Raw genomic sequence first — 19,188 nt, 5'->3', positions numbered from 1 at the left:
CAATTATCATATGATCTCACTCATATGTGGAATTTAAGAAACAAAACAGAGGAGCATAGGGGAAGAGAGGAAACAATAAAAGATGAAATCTGAGAGGGATACAAACCATAAAAGACTCTTAATCATATGAAACAAACTGAGGGTTGCTGGAGGGGAGAGGGGTGGGGGGGATGGGGTACTGGGTGATGGACATTAAGGAGGGCATGTGATGTAATGAGCGCTGGGTATTATATAAGACTGATGAGTCACTGACCTGTACCTCTGAAACCAATAATACATTATATGTTAATTGAATTTAAATAAAATAAAATAAAACAAAATAAAAAAGAATTACAAAGGCATATACCTGTTGCTGTTTCACTTCTAGGAATTTATCTTAGAGATACATTCACACTTGTGCAAAAAGATCTCTCTAGAAGGATATTCCTAGCAGCATGCAGTGTTTAGCAAGAGTGGAAACAAGCTGAACGCATAGCAGTGGGGAACAGGTAAATGAATTAGGGTGGATCTTTATGACGGAACCCTATACATTCATCAGAAAGAATGAGGACACTCTTCATGTCCTGATATGGAACAGTCTCCAAGATATCCTGTTGAGTGGAGAGCTCAAGAGACAGAGCATTGGGTATGATGTGCTACTGTTTGTGTGTGTGTTGATTTTTTAAAGTATATCTACGTATTTCCTGGGTATGCATAGACTATACCTGGAAAATTATACCAGAAATTGACAACGCTGTAAATCCTTCCGTACCTCTTGAGTTTTGAACATTTACCTAGCCTACTCCCACCTACCCAACTGAACAGTCACTTCTGCCCAACATCCCTGTTTTCCCAACCATTCGTGTTTCGACTGTTCAGGGCTATTTCCTGTCCACTGCAAAGGCCTCTGCTTTCTCTCTGTGCCTCAGAAAGTAGACAGAGAACCCAGATGTTCCTGACCTCTCGCTTCTTCACTCGAGCTGCTCATCATCTAAGAATACAGCTTAAGGGGTTTGAAGTCCTGACACTCTATCCTTTGAAACTGTGTCCATTCTGCCTTGTCTTCGGAACCCCTCCACCTGATCACTCACATGGTGGTGTCCCTTCCAAGTGAGGCCTGGCCACGATGTGAGTGAAGCCTGGAATCCAGGCCCTCCCCCCTTTACAATGGACCCTTCCAAGTCCCCATACCTAATTTTGGTCTTATAATTTTGTCTTCCTTTTCTCCAAAAGGACCTGCACATTGTATAAACATCAGGCCCCACAAAACTGAACCCCCCTGCTTGCTCTACACTGCATTTCTCACAATGCAATTCATTCATTCGCTTATGTACAGTTTTTGCTCTGCAACACTGTAACTCTAGAATGCAGAGGCCGGGTCTTACTCTTGTATCCCTAACCCTCAACACAGTCTCGTCAGCCCCCATTAAATGCCCACTGACCTGAATCAAAGAATAAAGCCAGAAATAAAGACTTATCACCAATGTTTTTCTGACTAGCTTGCTGATTAAAATATTTGTTAACTACTGTCTCTCCCTAGTGTGACTCTCAGTGAAAGCCCCCCTATCTCCCCAGAAGCCTAAAAGAGAGGTGTCTGCAGATTTCTTTCTGAATCAGCAGGGAGAAGAAAGGGTGGGGGAAAATGAGTCCCAATTATCAGGGGGTTTCGTGGTAAGAAGTCCAAATGAAAAACCCAACCATTACACCTCCACTCACTGTCACTCAGACCAGAAACTTAGTGGTCAGTCCTAATTCCCTCCATCCTTTCCTCTCCCCCATCCAACACATCTGCAAGCCCAGACAAAAAAAGTTCTAAATTTTTTCTGTGCTCTGCATTACTTGGTGTCTGACAAAACCGACTGCCCCCTTCTCAGAGGTAAAAAAATGTGTAAATTAAAATGCATATGATTTCATATGAAATCAACTATATATGAAAAAAATTCATCTAACATCTTGAATTGTGATAATAATCTATGGGTTTCTTTGTTAGCCCATTAAATAATAAGATCAAGCAATACGTCTGATGAGTACTGCAATTTCAAAGCAACGATGAGTAAAAACAATATTTTGAGGTCTCTGTGTATAGAAATATCTGTGATTCCACTGGTGACAGAGTCCCGCTAATGGTATGGTAGTCTGTTGCCTATATTCATAATAGAAGGAAACGGAACATTTTCAGTTAGAGGACAGTAAAAGTTGAGACATAATTTTTTCCCATCCAAATTCATGGACTCCCCTGAATTCTATCCACAGACCCCTCCAGGGGATTCCTGTTCAGAAATGTTAATCTAACCATAAAGTCTCCACTGGTTTTCATCACATTTGTAAGACAATTCAACTCCTTGCCATGGCCCTGGAACCTGGCCTTCCTCATCAACCAGGACTCTCACTCTGTAACTTGGAGCCAATCACACCGGTCTCCTTCCTGTTACTGAAGGCAGGAAAAAAGGTCCCCACCTCAGGCCCTTTGCACATGCTGTTGCCCTCCCTCTTCTTGATCTGCACGTGACTGGCCCCACTTCATCACGCAAGTCTCTATAAAATGCCCCCTCCTGAGAGAGGCCTCCCCTGGCTTCCTGCTCTGGTGAGGAGTCTTCCTCTACTCAATCTCTATTACATTATACTCTTTTCCTTTCTTCATAGCAATTTTCAGCTATGGGTAGGTGCCAGCTCTGGGAGGGCACAGACTTGTCTTCCTTATTCCTCACTGTATCCCTCCTGCAAAAAGGTGTGGGGGCATGGTGGATGTTCACAAAATGTTTGCCAACTAAAGAAACTGCAGAATGACAGAAGATTCTGGGTGCTGTGCTGGCTCAGGACTGCGGTTAACCAGTAGGAGGCCCCATTTCTCCATAATCTACAGGCAGCACGCAATCTGAAGCCACTTGGGGGCGCATTAGGACCAAGTCAAGATGGTGGAGAAGTTAGAGGAAGTGGAGACACTGGGGACGAGCCCCTGGCCAGGATATTTAGGGGATCATCTGCTCTGTCCCTAACCTGTGAGAAAAATGGGCACAGAGGGTTTAGCACACCCCACTAAAGCTGAGAAGGGAAGAGACCGGTTCTCGTGCATCACTTTATTCGGATCACCCTGGCCCCAGTGCGGGCACCCAGCAGGCGATCGATGAATTTCCAATGAATGAATGAGTCAAAGCTAGGTCTGATTGGTGGTGTTTCAGGCTGTACTTTGCAGCAATTGGGATCTTGGCCACAGTTGGGTAGAAAGACTGATGCTTGATTTATGTGACACACGGGTGAACGGAGTATAATTGTCCACTTTCCCATCTGGGCTTGGCTCCACCTGGGGTTGGGGGGGGTGGAAAAAAGCCTTTAAAAGGAACTAGAGGAGGCCTGGCCCCTGTTGTGGCCGCTTGGGCCCAGGTGCAGCGCCTCACTCCAGCGCACAGGGCAGACTCCCCACCCCCACAACTGCAGGCCCCCACACATGCTCCAGCAGCCACCCAGACTGGGGTGGTGTCTGCGTGACACTCACCAGCCTTCCCTGATATGGCAAGCTATGACCAGTCCTCGATACCCCATTCCAAGACATGGACAGTTTAGAATTAAGTCCTGAGTGGGGAGAACAGGAAGGGGGGTGTCTGGGGGACCACGTAAACTACATTGTCATTGGTTGTGTTCAGAATGAGGACTGGGGGGTGCCTGGGTGGCTCAGTCGTTAAGTGTCTGCCTTCGGCTCAGGTCATGATCCCAGGGTTCTGGGATCGAGCCCCGCATCAGGCTCCCTGCTCAGCGGGAAGCCTGCTTCTCCCTCTCCCACTCCCCCTGCTTGTGTTCCCTCTCTCGCACCTCTCTCTCTGTTAAATAAATAAAATCATTAAAAAAAAAAAAAAAGGATGAGGACTGGCTTCCTGACCCTCTGAGCCATGTCAGGCCACCCCGTGGTGGAGGGGCTGCCTGGGAAGGCAGAGAGCACCTGTCCCAGGAGTCACCTGGGAGAAACGGTACCCCGACTTGTCCAGAACTGTGCAGAGGGAGCTCCCACACTGGGTGGGAGGGCGGTCAGAGGAGTGCCAGGGTCCCTGCCAGCTGGGAACCTCGGGGGTCTGAGCCTGGGCCCTGTTGCTTGCTTCTTGCTGTGTGACTCATTGGGAGCCAGCTCTCTTCTGGGACTCGGCCTCCTTAACTGTATAGGGTGACTGTGCACAGTGTCCTGGAGATGGCCAGACACCCAACTGTCCCTCACACAGTGGGGAACCACGGGTATCCCTTACCCTGTTTAAGCCTCCATTTCCTTGGGTGACACCCCAATAACTCTTATCTCCTGGGGCCATTACAGGAATTAAATTCAGCAACACACGTAGCATGGTTAGCCTGGTCTCTGTTCACTCGAGTGGTCCTGCATAAATGGTAGTCATTACTACTGAGTCATAGCTCTCTCAGAGCCTCAGTGTTCTCATCTACAAAATCGGGATAAGAATGTTTGACTCTTTACTAGATTGTACTAGGCCTGAGTAATATTAGTATCTGCAAGGTGTTTGGGAAATCACAACATACTTCCCCAGCACAAGCATCTGCTGCCCCTATACCCCCCTGTCACTCCCCTCCTGTCGCCCCCTTTGACCATAAGAGCTCAAGGGTGGGAGCCCCATCCTCTGCCTGACAACTCGTAACTTCCAGTCCCCACCCAGCCTCTCCGCTGAGCTCTAGCCTCAAATGTCTGTCTGCCTATTTGATGTCTCCACTTGGATAGTGAATAGATTCTTTAACCCCTCCCATGCCCAAAGGGAAACTCCTGTTCCCTACTCCTGCCCTCCAGAACACCCTGTGCCCTCCTGTCTTCCCCAACTCAGGAAATCACCTCACCACCCTCCAGTTGCTGAAGCCAAAATTCTAGGAATCATCATTGATCTAGCCTATCCATATAAAATAGCACCCCAAACCCCCACCATCACCCTCACCTCCCACCTGGATGCCTGCCAAGATGTCCCACTGGGCCCCTCGTTGCTACTCGGGTCTCCCACAGTCCATTCTCCCCATGGCAGCTGGAAGGAGCTTTGAAAAGGGTCTGTTGGCTCATGCCACTTGCCTGTTTGACAACCCCAAAAAGCTTCCCATCATACCTGGTATACATTCCAAACCCCTTGATCTGGCCTAGAAGGCCCTGTGCCACCTGGTCCAGACTGCCTCCGCCTCACCTCTTACTTGTCTCCCGCTCGCTTGCTCTGCTCCAGACATACCACTTTCCTCCATGCCCTGATGTCAAGCTGCTTTCCACCTAAGGACCCCTGCACTTGTGACTGCCTTTTCCTCAATTCTGTCCCTGGCTTCTTCATGACTGATTCATTCAGGCCTCAGCTCTCAAAGGCCACCTCCTCAGTGAAACTTTTCCTGACCACCTCCCTCCAAGACACCAGCCTGTTTCATTTTCTTCAGGACACTCACTCTAACACAGTCTGGTTTTGTTTGTTTACTTGTTTACTGTCTGTCTCCCCACTAGAACATAAGATCCTCAAGGGAAGCCACCTTTGCCTCATTCACTGCCGTCCCCTCAGGGCCATGAATGGCACCTGGCATACACAAGGTGCTCAATAAGTGCTGGATGAATGAATAAACAACTGTTATTCTAATCACTTCACTAGAGGACGCCCTAAAGTTTGGGGGGGCAGGTGGTGTGGGCAGAGGTGCCTGTCTCTAGCAGGGGCTCTTCTATGTCCCTCCCCCAAAGGTAGCCTTGCCACACAGAGCCCAGGAAGCCCCCGCATTTGGGGCAGAACGCCACAAAGCCACGACCCACCCAACAGGGAGCAAAAGCACCGTCTGCACATTATGTATCACGTCCCAGGCTACTACCTCGTGCTAACATGCCAAGCTAGAGAAGCAACAGCAGACCCCCAACCCCACCATTGTGGGGCAACTAGTACCCCCCGGCCCGGCTTCTGGACTCCAGGGCCTGTGGGTACACTGACGACACACCTCCAGGCGTCACTGACCTGGCACCCACTGCCCCTTCCTCAAGCAACAGCATCCGTCTCTTCCTCTTGGGGACTTGCCCTCCCCCATTCTCAGGTGACATGGTCCAGGTAGGCTGACCCTACCTTCTCAGGGGTTGAGGACACTAACTCAACCCTGGCCTGCGGGAGGGTTTTATCTCCCTGGGCACAGGGGCTGCAAGTCAAAACGGGCAAGCGCCCATTTGGCCTGCCTCCGAATGATAAAAGAGACAGACCCCTGGGACTGGGCCCCGTGTTCCAGGCTGGGCCTCTTCAGTGATCTGAGCCAAATATCCCCTTTCTCCAGCCATCTGGTATGGGGTTTGGTCCAGCTGCCATGCCTCCTAGCCCATCCTGCGCTACCTTCCACTGCTGGTCCCCGACCCCCCACTCCCAGAGCCCACCGCACTCTTTCATGTTACACTCCATGTCTGGAACAGCGTTCTCCACTTCGTAAACCCAGTAAACTCCTACTTGTCCCAGCTCAGGTGAGATTCCACCTCCTCCAGGAAGCCTTCTCTGATTCCCTCAGACACAGGTCACCTGTCTTCTCCCACACTCCCACCACATCCAATAGGTTTCTCTGGAACACCTGTACTCACTAGGTCCTGCCAGCCTAAAAGATTTTGTCAAACTTTATTTGCCATGGTCATATTACAAAAATAGGGATTTTTTTTCTCACTAAACACAAAATGATGTTTTAACAGTTAATGTAAATTTTCAATCAATGCCTACCCCTACCCCAGACATTCTGAATTACTCCCCCGGAGAGATGTCTTCCCTACCCTTGATTGAAAAGCTGCAGCAAAACATCCCTCATTGATTCAGTAAACATACACGTGGCCCCCTTGGTGGAAAGCATCATGCTGAGTGCTGGACACACAAATTATAGAAGTGTGTTATAATCGTCCCTTTCTCTGTGTGAGCTAGGAAAATGCAGGGAAGGTTCCTGACAAACGGTTTAACTGACATTACTTTGGAAACTGGCTTTCGAGGGACAGATGGGGGACTTTCCCTTAGTACTTTATGTAATTTTAAAATGATAGGGCTAAGGGTGTTTTTGACTTTCTTAGTATTGTTAAAGTAAAACATTTCTTAGGGGCTCGTTGGCCTGTCTGTTTCCCTAGAAGACTGGGAGCCCTTGGGGGGCAAGGAAGGGTCTGAGTCATTCCTAAGCCTTTAGCTTCCCGCCAGGGCCTGACACACAGGAGGCCGGGAAATGTCTGTGAAATGACCCCAGGACAGAAAGGAGCGGGCATGGGAAGCAGAATGGGTGGGCGAGGGACACAGGCTGAGGAAGAGGGGTCAAGCCCAGGGGTGAGACAGCTGGGGCTGCAGTGGGCAGCTAAGGCAGAAGGACTGTGGTACCCACCGCAGCTGGTCGGCACGGGGCCTGGAGCTCTTGGTGGTATGGGATAAACATCTGTCTGTTAAGGAAATGAGGTCACAGGGTGACAGAACTCCCAGAAAACAAATTTGGCCCAGCCTCGCAGTTGCAGAAGGCAGCCCAAGCAGATAGGAGCTGGGGAGGGAGGAGCCAGAGGAAGGTGTTGGAGGAGGCCTTGAGAATCAGAGTCTGGGCAGGACAGCAGGTGGCACGGAGCTTGGAGGAGGTGGTTCTAGGAGTGTATGCAAGGACCGCCTGTTGCTCCCAAGGGATGATGGCCTGGCTGGCCAGCATGAGGCTGCTTTGTCCGTCCTCTCTCCCTGGAGTCTGTGTTCCTTCCACAGATATGTCCTCAGGCATATTTGGACCCCGAGCTGGTGATTAGGGCCAGAAGCAAAGGAAAGGGTCTGGGGGCCTCTGGAGAATGCAGGAGGCAGGAAATCAAAGCAGCTGGAGGGAGGGAAGTCTTGGAAGACTTCCTGGCAGTGTGGACTCCCAAGCTGAGGTTTAAAGGCTGAAGAGAAGCTATCCATGTAAAGGGAGGCAGCCAACTTCCAGGTAGACAGAACAGGAGCAGGGGCATGGATACTTGAGACCTGGGGGAGGGGAGGAGCCCTGAGCACTGGGGATTGCTGTATGTGCTGAGAGACGCCCCCCCCCCACCCCCACCCCCGCTGCTGGGATCTCTGGTGGCGAGGGGTGGGGGAAAGGTGGGAAGGATGGCCACAGGCAGCAGTCCCGGCTCATGTGGTTCAAGACCTGGACTCCCAGGCCTGGCACCCAGGCTGCTCTGCCCCTTGTGCTCATGGGGTGACCTCACCCCAGATGAGGATTTGTGGATGCAAGGAGGTCACCGTTAGCACAGTGCCCTCTACAAAGGCAGCACCTGCCAGACTCTAGTTACGGTTACCGTGGTGAGCCAGGTGTCACGGGGCTAAGTCTGGAAGAGCTGTCACAGAACAGAGGGCACAGATTGCTCTGTGTGTCTCTGCAGAACCAGGCCCAGAGGCAGGAAGCTCAAAGAGCGCAGACACCAGCTCAGCGTTAAGGATAGTATCCGTGGGAGCGCCAGTCATAGTGGAACGGGCCCATCGGAAGCTGAACGCTGTCAAGGGACAACCTTGTAGGCTCTGGACACCTTCTCTGTGTACACAGTAGATAGTTTCGGCCCCTGGGGTTCCATGGAAGGTAGTGGATGGAGAGAAAGAAAAGCGATCCAAAGAGCAGTCATTGTGGGAAACACAAGACTAAGGGAAGTTAAACAAGGTTCCCTGCTGCAGGACTTCTCAGGACCTTCATGCCCTGGAACACAGGCCACAGCCTCAAATGCTTTCGGAACCCAGAAAGATAGCACCAATGGGTGACAGTGACAAGTGTGGATGGAGAGAACAAGCCCATCAGGAGGGGAGGCTCTGTTCTACCTACTCTGTTTCACCGACTATCCTTACAGGAAATTTCTTGGCCAACATCTTGGGTTGAATTGGGTCTCCCAAAAAAATTTTGTTGGAAGTCCTAAGCCCTGGTGCCTGTAAATACGACCGTATTTGGAAACATGGTCTTTGCAGATGTAATCAAGATAAATGAGGTGATTAGGGTGAGCCCTAATCCAATGACTGATGTCCTTATAGTAAGAAGGGGAAAGGTGAACGCTGAGACAGACACACACAGAGAGAAGATGGCTCTATGGCCAAGGAGGCAGAGATTGGAGCAATCCAGCTACAAGAATGCCAAGGATTTCCGGCACTACCAGAAGCTAGAAGAAGCAGAGAGAGAATCTCCCTAGAGCCACCCAGTTTGTGGGGCTTTGTCACGGCAGCCCCAGGAAATGAACAGAGCCACTAACTCATGATTCAGTGTATGCCAGAAGTCTCCAGAATGGCCAGAGTGGATGCAGCATTCCCTGGCCCAGCAGCCACGGGCCCCTTTTCTGAAAAAGCATCTCTCACTGGATATCCCAGAGCACACATTATAGGGTGCTGGCTCAGAGTTTCAGCCTTTCCTTCTGCGCCCACACGGGCACCATCCCATGGAGGTGATTACTCGTTCCCTCAGCCATAAACTGAGGATAATGGGCCACCCTCCCAAGTGTCTGGGAACCCTCAGTGAAATACACAGAAAACGGTTAGCCGGGCACACCATCACATGGAAGATCTCCTCCCTCTGAGCCTTGATTTACTCCACCGAGACACAGGTGGCAACATCCCCCAAGGCTGCCTGGGGTTGCCGGGAGCTGCCTGGCACATGACCAGCAGTCGGAAGAGTCAGCACCCTGCACACCAGGCTCCTGCGGGCCCTCTGCTGGAGGGCGCCTGCCCCCCAGGGCTGCCCTTACCTGTGCCGTGAGCTGGATGGGCTGGGAGAGGGTGAGCTGTGGGGTCCCGGGGGGCTGGCTGGCAGGCTGTGGTGGTGGCAGGTCGCCCCCCCCAGAGGAGGCTGGGGGCTGCGAGGTCGAGGAGGAGGCAGAGGAGGAGGAGGAGGAAGAGGAGGAGGAGGTGGAGGCGGCGGCGGCAGCGGCGGCGGCACTGGATTGCTGCACGGCGGCGGCCAGGAGCTGGGCCTGGGCTTGCTGCAGGAGGAGCTGCTGCTGAGCGGGCATCAGCGCCGTGAGCTGTGCGGCACGGGCAGCAGGGCCACAGGAAGGGGGGGAGGAGCAGAGAAGGCAGAGAGGGGTTAGTGCCGGAGCCAAGCAGGTTAGGGGGCAAGTCTTCCAGAAGGCCTGAGGAGGGCAGGAGGCAGGCGTGAGAGCATGGCCGCAGCCCTGGCGGGACACCCCCTGCCACAAGTCCTGTAACAGATGGGAGGCGGCTGGTCGAGGCCCATGTTCCCCGTCCTTCCCCGAGTACTTACCCCGGCTAGCTGGCTGCCCGTCAACATGAGTTGGGCCTGGGGCAGATGCGGCTGAGCTGGCTGGGGGGGCGGGGGTGCTGCTGGGGCTGAGTCGCCACTGGGGTCTTCAGCCTTGATCTGGGGGGGAGAGAGGCAGGGTCCGGGACCCCAGAATGTTAAGTGGAGGCCAGAGAGAATGCCCACCTGTGAACCAAAGAGAGGGCACATGTGTGGCAACAGCAGCCTCGGGCCGGCACAGGAGGAGTGGGCTGGGGTGTAGAGGCAAGGCCCTGCGCTGACTGGCCAGGGATTTTAGGCCACCCCTCTGGCCTCGGGTTCCTCATCAATCAGTAGGGCTATATACTTCCCCGTGCACCAAACGGGAGAGGGGTACCTTTGGAGAGCAGTTTTCCCCTCTGGGTGGGAGGGGAGGGTGCAGTTTCCCCATCTGTAAAATGGGAAATGTGTCAGCAGGGGACTTGGGGCATCAAAGAATAGAGTTCTGGGTCCCCACCCCTCATCTGCTTTAGCCAGAGTGCATCTCTCATTAATGGAGTAAGACTTCTTTGGAAGAATGGGTCTTAGGTTATTAAAAAAAAAAAAATCACCACATTGGAACATGGATCTGGAATTCAAATGAGCATGGAAAGATGAAGACAGTGCAAACGGGTGGCATGGGCAGACAAGGATAGGGTGGGTTGGCAGCACGTACGGCCCTTCTGGAGGGGAAGCTTGCCCAGCTCCTCCTGTGCTCCCACCAACCACTCATTTCAAAATCTAAAGCAAAAACCAAAAACAACCAAAAAAAACCTAAAAAAAAACAAAAAAAACCCCAAAAGGCTGGCAGGACCAGCCAAACACATACGTAGGCCAGATGTGGCCCAGATGCCGCCAGCTTTCAGCCTCCACCCCAGAAGTTCACTGAGCCCTCCTCATCTCTGTGTGGAGAGGCATCTTGCATCAAACACATAAGACAGACCAGCATAGAGCAGTCCTGGCTTTCTTCCTCTCCTAGACAGAAAGGCCAGACTACGGTGGGCTTGCCTGAGAGATCCGCTGGTAAAGGACATGTGGGGCTGGGGTAAGGCATGGCCTGCATAATCATACTCTTAGGCCCAGGGGGGGACACACCCTTCATGAAGGATGGGATCATCCTTCAGCCCCACGTCCCAGCACCATTTTGCAAAAGGGGGTCCAGAGAGGGAAAGCAACTTGTGCAAGGTGACAGAGCAGCTTGCAGGGGGGTGTGGCATTTGGAATGGAGAGTGAGATGAACAGAGGCCTGGAAAAGGCCAAATCACAGAGGGTGAGTAGCATGCCCCAGGGTACGGAGACAAATGTCAGAAAGTTTAAGGGGTACAGGGATGCAGCCTCCCCTGGTGGGGAATCGAGGGCCTCTGGAAGTCTGTAAGTCTGTAAGATCTGGTGTGGGCAACACAGGTGTTCAGTTTGTGAAAATCCACTGAGGATCTCTGTGTGTGTCACATTTCAATGAAAAGTCAAAAAAAACCCACAAAACATGGTGAGGATACTAGTTCTCTTTCAAATTTCTTTCATTCTTTCTGATTCTCTTGAGAAAGACTCCATTAGGTGCTGGGATGGCTCTAATGCCTCACCCCCAACACTGCTCATCTCCCTTTTGAACAAATGAAGGAAAGACCTCAGGCTTAGACCCGTCAACAGGCAAGAGTCTCTGAGTACTTTTTAATAATCATTGTGTTGGGGCGCCTGGCTGGCTCAGTTGGTACAGCATTGACGCTTGATCTCGGGGTCGCGAGATCGAGCCCCATGTTGAGCGTGGAGATTAGTTAAAAAAAAAAAACACATTGTATTTATTTCCATGGCAAGAGATTCTGGTTTTCCATTCATGAAATTTCCATTTAAGAAAACATGTATTTGAGCTGTTGAAAAAGCAAGCCAGTTCATGAGCTGAAAATGGTTGAAGCTGACTGATGGGTACCTGGGGGCTTATTTTCATGATACCCTTTTTTTCTCCTTTGGTATCTGTTTCACATTTTCCATAATAAAATGTTTTTACAAATGAAGCCAATTAACACAATTGTGATGTAAGTAATTGTACATGGCCGTGTGTGGATGTGTCTGAAATTGTGATGGGAGCACATGAATCACTGCAGTTGGGGAAAGCAGAGGCTGCCAGTGAACAGGACACGGTGTGGACAGAGGCCCAGAGTCAGAGGTCAATGCCCTCTCTGCCTCGGGCTTTCCCGAGGAACCAGGGTCCAGGCCGGGGAAGGGCAGCGAGAACCCTTCCTTCCCAGGGCCCCCTGGTTTCCCCACAGAGAAGCAAGGCTGCCGTGGGGCTGGAAGAGGCTGCAAAGATGCACTGAGGAGGGAGAGGGTCAGGGCGATGGACATGCACTCTGCTCCAAGGGCTAAGGCCAGAACTGCTCCCGAGATCAAAGGGAAGGAAGCCAGGGCCAGAGCCCTTCCCCCCCTCCCCCCGGGACCTGGCCAACTCACTCAGCACAAGATACCCACCCACTAAACTGCAACAGGGCACCTCAGAGGCTGTCGGATTTGACAGCCCCCCATGTTAGAGAAGAGGAAACCGAGAAGCCCAGCGGTGGTGGGGGCGGGCAGTGATTTTCCCAAGGTCACAGAGTAGTTCCCGGCCCCCAACGCCATCCCTTGCCAAGGACCCCTCTGCCCCTGCCCTCCATGCTACCTTCAGTCTTCTGTAGCCACCAGGCTAGAGCATGGAGGCCTGGGCCCCAGAAACCTCAGGAAGCCCAGCAGTGCCCACAAGCAGGCAGGACCCTGAATGGATTAGGGATTTCTTCTGTCTGGCCACTTCCAGCCTCCCCATCAACCTCAGCCATCCTTACTAGGTCTGCCCCCTCCATCCCATATACCCCTCTACTGGCTGGCCCCTGAGTGTGTGTGTTGGGGGGCTGGGGGTAGGGCAGGCCCCTGTCAGGGAAGTTGGGATGGGGGTGGGGCCCTCAGCTTCCTGTTGTTCATCGCCCTGGGGCTCTGGGGGGGATTTCCCTGGCCACCCCCACCCCCCAGGGAAGGGGAAGGAGCCTGGGTGAGTCACAGGCCTGGGGCGGGAGCCTGAGTGTGAGAAGGGGCGGGAGGAGCCTTGTCACCAAGGCATCGGGGCTCCGTGCCCCCCCTTCAGGCCCTGGGCCCACAAAGGTATGCGGGTCCCTCTTCCAGACGCCAACCCATCATCACAGGACACCCTCCTTGTTCCTCTGCCCTGGCTGTTCTGATAGGTGCTTACCTTGGTGCTGGGGCCAGTTGGGGACACGGAGAACGGGGAGGTCTTATTCTGGGGGTTCTGGGAAGAAAAAGTTGGGGTGGGAAATGGGAAGAGTGAGGTGAAGCAGCTTCTGACACCCTGCCCCTTCCCCACAGGGGCCCCCTCTGTTCCCTTCTCCCCCTCCCCACCTCTCCTGCTCATCCACTCCCTCCTGACCTGATGGTTAGTGTCTGGTCCATTTCTTTCAGTGTCTGCAATGAGAGGGAAAGAGTGAGTTGTCACCTGTGCCCCCCACAGCCCCGCAGCTCCCCCACCCCACAGGCCCCCTGCCCTCCCTGCTCCCATCCCCACCCACCTGTGTGCTCTGACGGGGAGTCCAGACCTTGCTTCTCGGCCTCCAGGGGCTTAGACATTCTTATTTCTGGGGACAGAAGAGGGATGTAAGTGGGGTGAGGGAAGCCAGGCGGGCTCTTGGGCCCTCCTCCAGCACCACCCGGCCTCTCTCCAAATCCCCCATGCCCCCTGCCACCTTGCAAGTGCCTCTTTCCAGGAGACATGCCCTCCTTACTGGGCCTCTGCCCTCCTCTGGCAGGACAAGAAAGGGATCCTTTTCAGCCCTGCAGAAGGTGGCACGGGGAGGGCCAGCTCCCGTGAGGCCCTGGGGCAGGGTGGGAGGTAGCCGGTGGTCGTGAGAAGCCTTCAGTGCCCAGGAGGAGGCGGGTGATGTTCCACAGGAGCGAGTCAGCCTTGGGCCTCCTCCCGAGGCGCGCCCGTCCTGCCTCACCAGGTTTCGGGTGAGACATGTTTTCCACTCTGAGTGGGGCCTGGGGGTGTGAAGGGCTGCAGCATCCCCAAAGGAGTGAGTCTTCTGATCTCTGCGTGGGATTTGGTGCCCTCTGCCCCTCCCCCAGCCCACAATCTTCCTGTCCACACCTGACCCCCACCTGGCCTCCCAGCCTCCCTTTCCACATTCAGCACACAGGCCCGGCAGCCTCACTCAGAACTCGGAACTCCGACTCCAACACCAACGGGCTCTGCCCCGACCAGGTCCTTGGTCTTACTCCTGGGCCTCATCTGGGGCTTCAGCCTTGAATCCTGACTGCACACCCAAATCCAACCCAGGAGCCCCAGCCTACAAATGCAATCCCGTGCTATCGTCCCGTAAACCCAGGACATGAGGGGAAGGGGCAAACAGCAAGCTGGCCCCGGGGACACAAAGCAATGCTTTGCCCTCACAACACTCTGATGCTGAGAATGGAAAGGTGAGCACTTACCAACGCTGAGCACAGTGTTAAGTACGATTCAGAGCTCACAGTAGCAGTTGGTGCTAATATTACCCCCATTTTACAGAGGAGGAGCACAGTGAGACAGAGATGCCCTGATTGGACACCTGTCTTCATGACTCCAGAGTTCCCGCTTCTAATCAGGACTGCTATGGTCTAGTGGACCCCTGCTGTGGCTTCCACCCACCTCATCTCCAGCTGTCACCCCTACTCAAGTTCACCCTGACTGACGCCAACTCAAACCCAACCCTTTCTGGTCCCAGATACAAACCTAGGCTTCTGCCCTACCCGTTCTCAGTCCCCTTACCCACCCTGAATCCCAACCCCATCCTGATGGTACAAATCCTTCATCTGACTTGACTCCCAGTTTGGCCTTAGACCTTACTCGTGACCCTGACTCTGACCCGAAGGTCTCCCCCACAACACATTCCACATCCCTGCCTAAACCACGATGCCCTATCAAAGGGGCTGTCCAATTCGAGCACGTTCGTGCCCAAGATATTTAAGGAAGGCCAGCTAACGAGAGCTAGGACATCCTCAGCAACTGGAAAAAAAACAAAAAATGTCCAGGAATTTTGCAACTGAGGGTTACTCGACACGAAACGCCACTCGGGTTTAAAATTCCTGATTAAAAAGCCAGGTCACACACTGCTCGTGGGAGTGTAAATCGATATAAGCACAATTCAGGAAAACTGAAGAGGTGCCCCCTCCTTAGGACCCAGCACATCCACTCCCAAGCATCCTCCTGAGACAGAGGAGAATCCTGCCCCCCAAGCCTACGGGCACACAGCAGCCCCTTCCAAATGGCCCCAAACTGGAAACAAGTCAAGGGCCTATCAGCGCACGGACACAGTGTGGTATGTCCGTACAATGAAACGCCCCACAGCAAGAAAAGGAGCAAACTCCAGCATCACACGCACCACTGACTCTTGCAGGCACGACACCAAGGGAAAGACATCAGACACAAAAGCAGACAGACAGTAGGATTCCAATTACAGGAAGCTCAGAAACAGGCAAGATGATATCAGATGGCCAACGTCGGATTATGGGTAACGTTTGGGGGCTGCTGACGGGGAATGAGTGTGAGGAGGCCTGCAGGGGGTTGGAAATGTTCTGTATCGTCACCTATTTGGTGGTTATGTGGTTCCATATGTAGGGAAAAATGCATCAAGGTGCACCCTTAAAATTTGAGCACTTTACTGTAAGTATGTTTTCACATAAAAACAGAAATTAAAAGCTTAAAAAAAAAAAAAGCCAGTACACAGTACTATCAAGGCATAGGTTGGTGAGGTGGTGTGGGGTGCAGGCGCCCAGGATGCTATGAGAGCTCAGGCCCTACTTCTAGGCACTAGGATGGCGGTGAGTGGCTAATGATCTTGAGAGACACAGGAGGTGGTCCCGGGTGCTGGTCCCAGGTGAGAGACCCCAGTCCTGACTCCAGGACACTAAGGGCAGGGGTCCTGCCTAAGCCTGCCTTTACATGGCCCAGAACTTGGTCCAGCTACCGGCAATTGCTAATGCTTGTGTGATCCTGCATCCCACCCCTCCTCGCATCCCTGAGACCCCTGCTCCAACCCCCCTCCCCGGCCCTTCCTCCCAACAAGTGTCCCTCTGGCCCCAGGGAGATCCTTCCCACAGCCTGGCCCTGAACCTTTCCATAGCTCCCCATCTCCCCAAGAAAAGCCCAGATAGGGTTTTTAAAGAGGTAATCGAGTTAAATGAGACCATTACGGTAGGCCTTAATCCAATATGACTGGTGTCCTCATAAGAGGAGGAAATTGGGACACAGACACACAGAAAGTAGCCCATGTGAAACACAGGGAGAAGTGGGCCCCCCCAAGCCGAGGAGAGAAGCCTCCAAAGAAACCAACCCCACTGCCACCTTGACCTTAGGCTTCCAGCTCCCAGATTTCAGGAAAATTAATTTCTGTTGTTTAAGACACCCAGCGTACAGTACTCCGTGACAGCAGCCCTGGGAAAATAATACAACCTCCCACGGTCATGCCCTCCCACTGTCCTAGCCCTGAGCCCACAGGGCTTCTGTGTCTGCGTCCTTTCCCACCAGACCAGGGGGCAGGCCTGCTCTGACTCACTGCTGGCTCCCTGGCATCACCCAGCTCAGAAGAGTAGGTGCTAAACGTTGCCCTGTCCTGCTAAATGCCCCGTCCTACTGTCTCTCTGCCATTTAACATGTTTCCTGAGGCCTCGGTGTGGGCTGTGCCACTGCCTGGAAGCCTGTCCCCTACTCTGTCCAGCTGGTGACCTCCTACTCATCCTTCAGGCCCCAGCACAGGCTCTGTCCTCTATGACGGTGGCTTCCTCCACCCCGGCTCCCGCTGGCCCGGCCTCTCCCCTGGTGACTGACCTAGAGGCTGCAGCCATCTGGGCCCCAGTATGTCTCCCCCGTCAGACTAGGAACCCCTTGAGGGCAGGTCTGACTCATCTTGGGGTCCCCAACACTGTTCAGCCCAGGATGTGTGGGTCAAGTGCACAAGGGTGCCCCGAGACCCTGATCTCCCTCCTTCCTCCAGGCCTTCGCCTCTGCCCTTCCCCCACCTGGCGACCTTTTCTTCTCCACTAACAAACTCCTGCTCCTCTTTAAGGTCCCAGCTCACACGTCACCTTCTCTGTGAGGTCCTCCCTGTCTCCTCAGGTGGTTAGTGTCTCTGTCCTCTGGGAACCCCCTGCCTCTGCCCCCTCACACACTCTGACCCCTGGGCAACAATGTCCCCCTGCTCCAGCCTATGAGCTCCTTAGAGCCCAAGCTGTTGTCATAACAGCCCTGGCTGGAACTCTGTCTTTGGAATGAACGAATGCATGCAAGAATCTCTGACAGACCAGGACCCAATCTTGTCCCAGACAAGCGTCTCTCCCTGCTGCCACCTGCCACCTTGACCTTGAGCACCAATCCCCAAGCAACTCCAACCTAAACCTTTAAAGTAATCTCTGCAGGGATAGTGGCTGAGGAGGCAAAGGTGGCATGAGGGAAATCATTGAATCATGCCCACCAAAGATGAAGAGGGGACTCCATTTCCACCACAGATCCAAAGCCAAATGTTGCCTGAACACCTGAGGGCATTGGCAATCCGTTAAGAGGCCTGCTGAGGTGCCAGTCCTGCAGGCTGTTGGCCTTGGCCCAGGCCCCTCTCTCTTGACTCTAGAGAAACACAGACACCTACTCCCACCCAGACACTCTGGTTTCACTGGGACAAGGGGAGACCTGGACATCTGGATTTTTGAAAAGCCACCAACTCCACCCCCACCAGGTGATCCTAATATGCTCCGGCTCCCTGGCGCCTTCTGCCGCAGCTCATCTCAAGGCCTCATTCACACAGAAAGGCTGCTTGGTTATATGACCATGGTCACCCCTCCCTTCTCCCATCCCAGGAGGTACATAATTCTTTAGAGGGCCAGGCAGGACAAAGCAATGCAGAATTCTACTGGGCCCCCTGAATCCCACCATCCTGGAGTCAGACACACCCAGGGCTACCCACACCCTTGGGGTCACACTCGCTTGCCCCACTGCCTCAGGCCTGGGACTCTGGGTCCCCTCCGCCCTCCCCACCCCTCCCTAGCCCCTCCCTCCCCGGACTTTCACTTCTCCTCTGCATTTCCCCCAGCCGGTTTTAGCAGACTTGGGCCAGCTTCTCGTTAGCACTTACCGAAAATGGGACTAAATATAGAGGGCTCAAGGGCTGCCCCTCACCCCTCCTGGCCCCTCTTGGCCTGTCCCCTGGGTCTCTTGCCTTCAGAGCCGGCTTCAATCAAGGCTGCGGCTTGGGAGCCCCTGTGGGCAGGGTTCGCACTGCCGGGAACCTCTGTGGGCCCAGCTGGCCCGGTCCCTGCCTCCCTAGGAGCAGCACCTCACACCCCCACCGCCCCACATCTGTCCCTGGGTGGCCTCAAGGGAGTGAACAGTTCTGAGCTGTCAGAAGGGAGGAATGGAGAGAGAGGCAGCAGACACAACAAGAGAGGGTGGCCCCACAGCTGTGCCGACGACAGGCAAGAGCTGCCACATCGCACATACACCACAGCCTCAGCCAGGCAGGGCCCAGACGAGGACAGAGACCACGCAAACACACGCAGGGACAGGTGTGCACAGATCCCAGACAAGAATGTTGGCGGAGAAGACATATGCCCAGACACAATGACATGGGTAGATTTGCAAAACACACACCCAGACATGTGCATGCACACCTGCACTTACACACACACGCACACCCCGAATCACTCCCCAGAGTCACTCACAGACATTCAAATAAACATACATGCACACACACACACACACACACACGCACCCCGAACCACACCCCAGAGTCACACACAGACATACAAATAGACATATATGTAACATACACACACATGCACACACACTGTCACTCACAGTGTGAGACATACAGATAGATACAGATGTGCATACACACACACACTCAGGTCACTCAGATAGACACACACATATGCCCAGAGTCACTCAGACAGACACACACAGAGACATACACACACACCCATACACACTCACACAGTTACTCAGATACA

General features: G+C 53.4%; 1 protein-coding gene across 15 annotated transcripts in view; it reads right to left on the bottom strand.

The window, feature by feature from the left end:
• POU2F2 (POU class 2 homeobox 2) overlaps window positions 1-19,188 on the bottom strand; it is a 77,393-nt gene that overhangs the window by 14,615 nt on the left and 43,590 nt on the right. For 5 of the 15 annotated variants that reach the window (XM_034638858.1, XM_034638853.1, XM_034638855.1 and 2 more), the window contains 5 exons: window positions 13,725-13,790; window positions 13,586-13,620; window positions 13,391-13,447; window positions 10,165-10,347; window positions 9,650-9,925 (listed from right to left, as the gene is read on the bottom strand). In XM_034638858.1, coding sequence (XP_034494749.1) covers window positions 9,650-9,925; window positions 10,165-10,347; window positions 13,391-13,447; window positions 13,586-13,620; window positions 13,725-13,782 — 609 coding nt within the window. In that variant the 5' untranslated portion in view covers window positions 13,783-13,790. Of the gene's footprint in view, window positions 1-9,649; window positions 9,926-10,164; window positions 10,348-13,390; window positions 13,448-13,585; window positions 13,621-13,724; window positions 13,791-13,898; window positions 14,935-19,188 lie in introns of those variants that run through there. The other 10 variants (XM_034638862.1, XM_011230707.3, XM_011230704.3 and 7 more) reach the window with 5 other exon arrangements.

This window comes from Ailuropoda melanoleuca, chromosome 12, assembly GCF_002007445.2.
Source record: "Ailuropoda melanoleuca isolate Jingjing chromosome 12, ASM200744v2, whole genome shotgun sequence".
Taxonomy (NCBI): domain Eukaryota; kingdom Metazoa; phylum Chordata; class Mammalia; order Carnivora; family Ursidae; genus Ailuropoda; species Ailuropoda melanoleuca.
Note: the sequence above shows the minus strand (reverse complement) of the source record. Positions and strands in the feature narration are given on the sequence as shown.